Here is a 10,754-nt window from a genome sequence, read left to right on the forward strand (position 1 = left end):
CTAAAGCCAGTTTAGTAGCACTTGAAATGTTTTTGCTCTATGAAGCCTGATGTACTTATATCAGGGTTCGTACAGTCATTGAAAACCTGGAAAAGTCATGGAAATTCAAAATGCAAATTCCAGGCCCTGGAAAAGTTATGGAAATATAACTAAAGTTGCGTCAAATATAATTTACATTTGATCTAATCGCCAAAATAATCTGCGGTCGCGAGCTGTTATGTGCCATCATGACGCGCATGGTGTTATTTTTTAATATATGAAGCGCGAGCTGTGTGCTCGAGTCTTCCTGCCTGTCGGTTGAACTCTGCTGCTCCGGTATGACGGTCAGCTACATTATCTACGGTGCGTTCGTTAACTGTGCGGAGTCACTGTGGCACAGACTGAGCCGCTGGTGAACAGCTGTTAGAACGGGCCGTTCAGGTGTTCAGAGCAGAGCGGCAGAGCGTGATGTGAACTGAAATGTTTTTCTGTCACAATATCATTAAGGAATCGTTGAGCTAGCTAGCTAGCATACATTGTCACTATCTGCTAACGTTAGCTTTAGCCTTCGTTTTCTAATAGTTTTTTTCATAGGCTATAAACGGAGGTGGTATAAGTATAGATATTGTGCTAGAGTAAAAGTAGAAGTACTCAGATCTTGTACTCGAGTAGAAGTACTCTGATCTTGGACTTTAGTAGAAGTACTCAGATCTTGTACTTTAGTAGAAGTGGAAGTACTCAGGTCTTGTACTTGAGTAAAAGTAGAAGTACTCTGATCTTGTAGTAAAAGTAGAAGTACTCAGATCTTGTACTTGAGTAAAAGTAGAAGTACCAGAGTGTAGGAATACTCTGTTACAGTAAAAGTCCTGCATTCAAAATGTTACTCAAGTAAAAGTAGAAAAGTATTATCATCAAAATAATGTGAAAGTAGCGACAGTTAAAGTAGTCGTTGTGCAGATTGGTCCATTTCAGAATAATATATATGATATGTTTTATAATGATTGATCATGAAAGTGTTCTCAAAGCTGGTAAAGGTGCAGCTAGTTTGAATGACTTTGTATACTGCAGGGTAGCTGGTGGATTTACTCCATGTGGAACTAAAGTCTGATTTAACACTTGGTTATATTTACCATCATTCATCCACATCTGTAGAGTAACTAAAGGTATTAAATACCTTTTTAGTGGAGGAAAAGTACACCATGTACCTCTGAACTGTAGTGGAGTAGAAGTACACCATGTACCTCTGAACTGTAGAGGAGTAGAAGTACACCATGTACCTCTGAACTGTAGAGGAGTAGAAGTACACCATGTACCTCTGAACTGTAGAGGAGTAGAAGTACACCATGTACCTCTGAACTGTAGTGGAGTAGAAGTACACCATGTACCTCTGAACTGTAGCGGAGGAGAAGTACACCATGTACCTCTGAACTGTAGAGGAGTAGAAGTACACCATGTACCTCTGAACTGTAGTGGAGTAGAAGTACACCATGTACCTCTGAACTGTAGAGGAGTAGAAGTACAAAGTAGCAAAACATTGAAATACTTAAATAAAGTACAAGTATCTCAAAATTGTACCCACGTATAGTACTTGTTGAGTTTATGAACTTAGTTACTTTACACCAGTGGCTATAAAGATAGAAAGACTAAGCCTTGCACAGGCATGACAATACATTTTCAAAATGCTCAACAGTGCTGCCAGAATTATAAACTGACTGCTACACAATTAAAATAAATGCTTTTATATATTTCTATTAGATGTGACTCTTTGGCGTTTCTGTTATTATTGACACTGCTGCTTTCAGGGGGTCAGGGGTCGGGTCCTTGCCACCTTTTTCATACCAGCCTCCCTGACTACAGTTGCTTTAGTGTGTAGAAGCTAGTAAGCCTACTATTTGATTTGTTTTAGATAGGCACAACATGTTTCATAATGCAGACCTTATTTTCCTGTTCCATGTTAAAACAAACCATTTTCAGTGGGAATTTTTTTTTGGTCATGGAAAATGAGGTAAAGGTCATTGAGAAGTCATGGAAAAGTCATTGAAAATCATTGGTGAAAAAGTGTATGAACCCTGTTATATGATTCTGTTTTCTTCAAGTTTGTATTTTGTTGGTCGAACGCACTTATTGTAAGTCGCTTTGGATAAAAGCGTCAGCTAAATGCAATGTAATGTGTTAGACTGGACTAAATCGTATTGCGACGTGTTGGGTCTTTGCTACAGGAGTGGGCTGACAATTAGAAACACAGATAAATACAATGCAATTGAATATAGGACCTCAATAATAAATACATAATGGTCAAAATATATGATATGATAATGTCGACAAACTGAACATGATCAAATTTGTCAAGGCAGGATTTATGCCCGAGCTGCAGGTGTTCCTAATGAAGTGTCCACTGAGTGCATATTGGCTGTTCAAGATCATTTTAGTCACCCGTTAAACATAAAACCTCCACTTACGCAAGCAGAAGTGGTCATGTTTCCTTGAGCACTGACACACTTCTTCTTTTGCTCCTTTTTTACAGTGTGGTTTTGAAGAGCATTTCTGTGCTTTTGAACACTCCATAGAAACCCCTCCTTTAAATGTAAAGTCTTGCCTTTTAGCCTTGGTCCATTGTGCATTACATAACTCCTCACAGCTAAGGTTACATACATCTGTTTCTGGTCCTCATTCTGTCAACAAACCAACTGTTCCACATCGCTTCCTGTGTCTGGACCCAACAGGGTCTTCACTGTACATCTTCTAAATCAGAAGCGATTTAGAAATAATATTTTGCTACTCTTTGTTCGTGTTAAAATCCTTTATTATCCCTGAGGGATTATTGGCTCTGCCGCCGTAGCAATAAAGACAGGGAAACAAACAGATAAAGTAATTGTTGCTGCCCTCCGCTTGAACAGGGAATCGTGGTGAAGCAGTGGCTCAGTGTACTGCAGATTCAGTAATATTGGTCTCTTCATCCTGCAAAAGTGAAAGTGTGTTTTATCATTTCTTTAACAATATACTGGTTCTTGTGTAAGGTCTGATAAAACAGTACGATGTATGTTATCTTTTCCTTAGGTACTGTAGTGTCTGTGGAGACTTACGGGAGAGGTAAACCATCTGCTGAATATGGTGGCGGCTGCTTTCATGTCCTTGTGTTTGCTGAGTTGATATAGTTTGCCCGTCCGGCCTTTCTTGGAGCCATTCTCATTCATTTGTAGGATATAAGGGTTTCTGTGACTTTCATGTTGGACAGCAGGGCTGCTTTAAAATGATTGACATGTGTAGCCTTATTATAGCATACAGTTGTTTCTTTTCCAGTTCATTTATCAAAATAATTAAGATGATACTGATACCATGAATCAAATAATACTTGCATTGTATCAGCAGAAGATCCCTGTTTTACTCTTTTCCCTTCATCCTTCCTTGGCACTGTACAGCTTTCTTCACCTTCGTCCTCCGCATGGTCTCCTGTAGGCGTAGGAAGTGCAGAGGCACTGTATTCGCCTATGTCTGGGTCCAAAACGGATACCACATTATCGAATAACTGGAGAGAAATGAAGATACCCTGTATGTTTGAGCACTTTTAGCACAAGCCTCCTTGTGCTGATACATAACAGTGTCAGGTAATCAAGCAGGAGGGAACAAAGAGACAGGAAGCAACAGACAAGACGGGGGGTGATCACATTTCAAACTAAAACAGGAAAACAAAGAGATCTAGACAGGACAAAATAAAACACAGACAGATCTTGACAAACAGGTTGGTAGTCCAGACTGATGTTGTGTCCACTCACCTCTGGGGTCATGTGATCTCTATAGTGCGGGAACATAGCCAAAGGATGCTGTTTGAGTTTCTCCTCCACAGCAGCCACATAATCTCTGCGAATCTGTTTTTGGATCATCTGCTTTGAAAAGCAAGTGTGTTCTTTAGAGAGGCCCTTTATATGCTTTTGACTGCTGGAGTTGTGGTTTGAAGTGTCACGCTGGAAAATAACCGATGAGACAGCTCTCTGGTTCCTGGATAAATCTGCCGAGCACTCACTGAAGTCATCGAGTCTCATGTTGGCCAAACGGCAACAACTGCCGACCAAGAAAATCTTGTTTGCTGGGGCTTTAAGATACTTGGTCTCCAACCTCTCCTTGTACCTAAGGATTCACAAAAGGTTAAGGACTGTATTAATCTTATAAAGCAGTTACAAAAATTACATGGATAGAATACAAGTTTGGAGTTAACTATTGATTTCTTAATGAACATATTCACACAGTAAGATTATGAGTTGCTGCTTATCATTACAGTTGTAATTTCTGTTAAAATGAACATAATGGATAAAACAAAGGAACAAACATATCTGACTGCACCTCAGAAGATTCTGAAATAGTTTTTTGTTTTACTTTGCATTGAGCAGATAATTTTTCCTTGTTTGAGCAGGAAGTGCGTCTCTATTTTAACCACATGAAAGTTGCTCTGTGAGCTGTCTATTTATATCCTCCTTCATGTTTGGCCAGTTGGACACCCAGCCAGTACTTGACTGATGATCATTCACTGAGTTGCATCTCTTACAGAAGAGGAGAAGATAAGACAATTGATATCCTCTATCGAGGGCCTGATAGCAAGGCTACTTTGACGTGTCATCTCTTCATGTTGTTTCATTAATTGGATCTATTCTGTCAGGATCCAATAGATGCATATAACCTCAAACACAGATGTAATGTTAATCTTTGTTAACTTGTACAGAGAGAAGACTACTGTAGTTCTTACAGATATTATATGTTGCAGTTTCACAGGACAGTTTGAACTCAGGTCACGTGTTAGTTTTATCCTGAAAGAAAGCAATGGTCGTGTAATTCCCCTTTACCTGTTCTCACCAGTTTGTGAAGAAATGTGTTTTCAGATTTCTTTTCTGAAGTTTGAGGTTTTTTATCATACCACAGATATTATACAGAACTTCCGCTTATGTTTTGGACAGCAGTAAAAGAGTACACAATTGTATAAAATAGATTGTGGATTGATCATGCAAAACACTCAAATTATTTCTAAAGAACTTTAGTACTGTAGAGGAATACATCAGTCTGCCCGTTGACATGAACACACACAGCTGTTCAGTGATCATTTTAACCAGCAGTCTTCACTTGCCTGCAGTTGTATACTGTGATAAATGTGTCTCATCTGTTTCTGCCTCTCCCTTTGCCTCCTCCTTTGAATTTGAAGTATTTCTCCCCTCCCATCATTGCAATATTTTTCGTCCATCCTTATTTTTGGTTCAGTTAGGGTGAGCAAACAGATAGCTATAACTGTTCTCCATCACATTGTTATATAAACACACTGAACAGTAAAGTAATAAAGACACAGAGATACCTAAATATCTTTAAAGCTGATATGCTATGCAGTTTCAACATTACTATTACTGAAATGTAATTTTGAGGTTATTTTCTTAACTTTTTTTCTTTAGAATGTACTTTTTAAAGTGCTGAACACATGAATCCATCAATAATAATAATACCAATCCAATAAAATAATATATTATTTATTTTCTTAAATGGGTTGTTAAGCAGGATTTAACTTGCATTTAGATGTTTATACAGTTATACTTTAATACTTTACATGAGTTACATTTTGAGTACAGGACGTTTACTTGTCTACGGTCTTCATTGAAATTCCCAAATAAACGACTGCTGATTTTTCTTCAGCCAAAATGTAGTAGTGACTACTCTGGTAAAACAAATACATTAAATGTAACTCACCATGGGAACATTGGCCGCGTGCGTTCTGTTTCCATCACTCCTTGGAGTTGTCATAGATCATAGATGGATGAATAAAGGACAAAGGCTTCAAAATACAAAATAATGTTTTCTGACTTGTTCCGAGTGTTTTGCTTGGTACGTGGTAACTATGGCAACAACTGCGGGAAAGAGCCTACGGGTATGGTAGTTGTTTTATTTCTTCAGTTCATAATCGTTTCACAGTTAAGTAAATGCAGTCTTTCCGGGTCTGTGTTTATAATCAAAGTAATATCTAACATATCTTCTTAAAGGAATATACATTAACCGTAAACTGATGATTTACTTGACTTAAAAACTAGTAAGTATGAGTGGTGATATTAGTGGCGTTTAACAATGTGGTTACGTTGTCATGTGACAGGTGGCCTATATTGGGCTACATAGTTAGCTGCTACTTAATTTTAGCCTACAGTATGAGTGCACAAGCCTGGAGCATTTATAAAAGTTAGAATAAACAAATAGATCAAAATTCCTCATTGTTAACGTATCTGAGCACTAGGGGGCTCTTCTTGTTAAATCTGCAGTTTAGTTAATTCCAGCCTGAACCACAGCACCATGCTACCACCAGTCACTCTTTAAAACACTATTAAATTCAGAAATCCACTACTTAAATAAAAGTGTTATTAAAGCCTGCTTAGCTTGAATACAAGAATCAACATATAGCCTATTACAATTTGCAAGTATTATCAGTCTGTAGCCAAATGGTAAGTAAAATATGTGCCTCTTCTCAAGTACAGCAAAATGTAAACTAAAATACACTGTACTTATATAACCAATGCCCTTAGTTATATTCCACTAACTCTATGTACTAATTACATTAAACATTCTCACTGTGAACTGTTTCTTACATAGCAGATAGAACCACTGAGTTTACTATAATTGTGTGAAATTGCAAAGATTATGAAGAAATTCATAACAACTTCTCCAGCATAGAAAAGTGATTGTTGTTGACTGGATTTAATCACATGTCCTTCCCTACAGGGCCGATGAATTAGCTAATTAGCCTGAGTTCAGATCCCCGGACTCTCCGGCTGTTCCAACACCAGGGAAAACACTGCTGGGACAGAGAGAATAGTGTTTCCTCTCCGCAAAGCTGATTTGCTATTTATACCAACAAACTAACGTGGTAAACAGTTTCAATGCAGTCAGTGAACTGTCTAATGCGCGGTTCCAGATCATTTGTTAGCCAGTGACACAGCCAGTTTGAGTGCAGGCATAAAACCAGTGACATTTGAATACACATTTGAGATTTGACAGCTGAAGTTCCATGTAAACTGAGTAATAAACTTTGCATAAAGCTTACAAAATCATGTTATTAAGGAATTGTAATAGCAGTAGCATTTGTTGAGTTCTTCCTAGTTTATAAACTGTGTTGAAAGACCTTTTTTTATACACAATTTGTTATGCTTTTGAAAAGCCCCAAAAAACAAGCCATCAGCTGATTAAAGGGCAGTATATGTGATTTGTAGTTGGTCACAAAGCAAGCATGAACATTTACCAAACAGTATGTTGGTATTTCTGTGCCAGCTTCCAATAAGATCTATGTCAAGCTTCTGTTGGCTGTGAATGGGATTGTTTATCACTCCAGACGTAGAGTTTCTTCCTCTTGCCTATAGATTCCTCGTGCTGTCACGGGGTTGCTCTGAGCTGCTGACATGATGCAGCAGCAACAAAGCAGACCTACGAATGCATAATGTAGGCAAAACAGTGCTACGTCAGTGTGGCGCCATTTCCCTGAGGAATTTCCTACTTTATATTGAGGATGGAGCTTCAATCATGTGACTACAAACAAAGTGTTTTAACAGCTTTCTACCACATACCTCAACTAGTCTGGGTGACATATAGTGACCTGCAAAGGCCAAGTGTCACGCCAGGCTTTCCCTTCTCCTTTCTGGTCTGCTGACTATTTAGCTATTCTCCTTCTGTTTTTAAAACTTTAAAACTAGCCACATTTGGAGATAACTCTATTTAACCTAGGGCTGCTACCCCTTTGTTGATTGTTCATCTATTTGGTCTTATGAGTCTTAGTCCTAGATTTATTTAGTTCATTGTACAAGATTTGAAGTGACAATCTGGCATGATTCATTGTTTCGCAGATCAAATATTTGACTAAATTGTTTGAGTTTTAGTCAACTTAAAATGTCTTTAGTTTAGGACAACCATGTATTATTTGTTTAAACCTTGTCTTAAATGTTAAACTGCGAGGTTATGCCTGCTCTTAACATTACTTAAAATAAGGTTTTCGCTCACAACGTTTACCTCTGATGCAGGTTATTCAGTATTTTTAACCCTATATTTAACCGACCGGCCTTCTGAGAAATCGGGAAATATATGCAGTCCTTGCGATATTAGGAATGTAATCCTGTTTGTATAAGCCCAAACGTACACGCAGTTATGTGCTCCGTGCGTGCACGCAATGTGCTGATCAGTTGATAGATTGACTGTTATACTCGTTGCCATGGTCTTATCCATCTTATCTACTAGATTGGAGTGAGAAAATGCTTGAAACGTTGTGTACTCCCGATTTGTACCTATCGTACTTTCCTTTCCTCTTCACAAGGATTTCCTTTGTGTGCATTCTGATTTATAAGCATTGCAATTTGACATCTGTGTTCCGAGTCATTGTCTCCAAACAGCTCTCTTACTGGTTGCACCATGATGGCGTGACTGGGGAAAGCTCTGCCCATTTGGGAAAATATGTGAGAGATGTGGGGGAGTGGGTCTACTAACACATGCTAAATTCTGATGTTTAATTAATAAAATGTGTACAATTTAAAACCAATCCCCTTTTTTTATAATTAATATACTAACACAAAACTCTTCTTCAAGCGTTTGGATGCACTATTTCAGCTAATGTTGTATATTTGTTCAAAGATATGCGTTCATTTATGTTGTTTATTTATTCCACACAAGCACAATAATACAAAAACAAAGACCATATTAATTTTCCTCCAGAGACTTTCTACTCAGAATACGTACAATTGGGGGAAACTGATGTATTACACAGGAAATGTTGTTGTTTATGGAAAATCAGAGAGTTTGGCAGCATGCTGGTTACTTTCTTACTCACTGACAATTTTAACATTATTTTACCGCCTTTAGGATATTGAGCAACTGTGGATACAATACCCTTGAAAGGATGTGCAAACCTCGAAACACCTTATCTGCACAGGATGTTTTACGGATTGGGCACAACAGGTTTCGTCAATGTCCTGTGGTCAGGGTCCGGTCAATTTTAGGTGAAATACAATTTAATTTCATTTTTATTTGTTCCGTTCATGGTATGCACAACTTAATCTATAACAATTATTTACAAAACATGTCTCTATAAACACACCATACCCAAAAACATTCAGTCTTCAGTAAAATTAGAGTCACAACAAGCTATTTGAATAGACTGGTTCAAAAATAGCTTCCTTAAGTATTAACTTGAACGGGAACAATTTGACAAAGTAATGTTATTTAGAACCTAAAAAGTCAAGGCCCCACAACGCCACTTGTCTTGTGTGTTGTTTTCTGAACTGTGGTAACGTTAGTCTGCCCTTTATTTTCAATGGGGTTGTTTCTCAATGTGACTATAAGAAATAAGGTAAAAATAATTGGGCCTACATAGAATTAAACTTAGAGATTTAGCTGTGACTAACAATCATTGTTTGATTGTCCATCACAATTTCCCAGAGCTCAAATCATGTTTAAAGTGTGTTCCAGCAGTATCCCAAAACCCAAAAATGTACATTGTTTGCAATAAGACCATAAAGAAAGGACGGATGCCAACAATTCTCACATTTGAGCAGCTGAAACAAGATTTCAATTTTGACTAAATAAATTGTTTAAACAATTAATCCATAATCAAATTGTAGCCATTTATTATTCTGCAATGAAATGGCAGATGTATCAACTTCTTACAGCAGTGACTATTAACAAACTGCAGCCAAATAATATCACAAAGGTTTTAAGTCTTTGCCACAGTTTCTAGCTTTGAGCTTTTTACCATTCCTACTGCCTCCACATGACTTTATTCATAATTTACTCTCATTGTTGACTGTGATACAGCCTCCTGGGTGTCTTGCAACCTCACTTTTTACCTTACATTTGAATGAATGAAGCATAATTGTGTGCCTGCTTGGTCAGACTATGCCTGATGAACAATGCATACATTGTTGCATAACTCTCAAGACTGGGGACAGCAGGGCAAAACGGGGTCACCGGGTAAAATCACCATGCATATGTTCTCAGAACAACATTATGGAGATCATTTGTTGTCTGATATTGTAATATGGTTTGAAAGCAGTATCTCCTTGAATTCTCACATTACGCTTTTTTTCTCCATGCAGGTACAATGAGTCACTGTCCCCTGTCACCATACATTTTGCTGAATGGTGGGAAATGAACCACACCTACGTAAACAAAGGAATTCTAAGTTCAGTCCATCACTTAGGCCCCGGCCACACGAGGACGAAAACGGTCGTTTGTGTTACTGTTTAGTGTCATATCGACCGTTTGGCCACACGAGGATGACCGAATACGGCACTAAACGACTGCGGAAATGATAACGGGTCCCAAGGTGGATAGAACGGCATATGCAACGCTCTGGGGGGTCCAACGGCTCCGTGTGAGGCAATAGCCCCGCCTCTCCCCACCTCTGTGCTCACCCGCGTCAAAGTAAACTGCACACTGAATTCAGATTATTTATCTTTCTCTCGATATGGACATAAACGCGAGTGAAGTCTAATCTGACAGGACGGAGACACCTCTCAAACTACCTAAACTAGTTATAAATATGTTTATTTTTACTGTCGGCCGGGTCACTCATTACTGGATCAGCTACTGCATGAGATAGACACTGACGCTGTCCGAAGAGAGGGAGGAAAAAGAGAGGCTCCATGTATTTTATTATTATATTATATAGATTCGTTATTCATTTGTTTTAAAGTTCAATAAATAACAAAGAAGACCTTTGACCGGCACTTTTCTAATTTTGTCCGGAAGATTTAAACTTTAATACACGTTGACTGGCG

General features: G+C 38.2%; 1 protein-coding gene across 2 annotated transcripts; it reads right to left on the bottom strand.

Annotated features, from left to right (window-relative positions):
• Positions 1-2,760: 2,760 nt before the first annotated feature.
• LOC117453036 (uncharacterized) lies at positions 2,761-5,861 on the bottom strand. 2 transcript variants are annotated; one of them, XM_034091879.2, is made up of 5 exons: positions 5,701-5,861; positions 3,753-4,104; positions 3,336-3,505; positions 3,063-3,219; positions 2,761-2,937 (listed from the first exon to the last, which is right to left on the bottom strand). In XM_034091879.2, the coding sequence occupies exons 1-5, from the start codon at positions 5,733-5,735 to the stop codon at positions 2,899-2,901; spliced, it is 753 nt and encodes a 250-aa protein (XP_033947770.1). In that variant the 5' UTR covers positions 5,736-5,861; the 3' UTR covers positions 2,761-2,898. The 2 variants fall into 2 exon arrangements, with proteins under 2 accessions (XP_033947770.1, XP_033947769.1); XM_034091878.2 differs by having other exon boundaries at positions 3,063-3,222.
• Positions 5,862-10,754: the final 4,893 nt, after the last annotated feature.

Source organism: Pseudochaenichthys georgianus, chromosome 9, assembly GCF_902827115.2.
Source record: "Pseudochaenichthys georgianus chromosome 9, fPseGeo1.2, whole genome shotgun sequence".
In the NCBI taxonomy this organism is placed as follows: domain Eukaryota; kingdom Metazoa; phylum Chordata; class Actinopteri; order Perciformes; family Channichthyidae; genus Pseudochaenichthys; species Pseudochaenichthys georgianus.

Excerpts from the sequence above, each read along its gene's own strand:
- LOC117453036 (XM_034091878.2), bottom strand. The coding sequence starts at position 5,735 with ATGGAAACAGAACGCACGCGGCCAATGTTCCCATG. Across the intron at positions 4,105-5,700 it reads ACGCGGCCAATGTTCCCATG|GTACAAGGAGAGGTTGGAGA; the intron begins GTGAGTTACATT and ends GTGAATCCTTAG. Across the intron at positions 2,938-3,062 it reads GCAGATGGTTTACCTCTCCC|GATGAAGAGACCAATATTAC; the intron begins GTAAGTCTCCAC and ends TCACTTTTGCAG.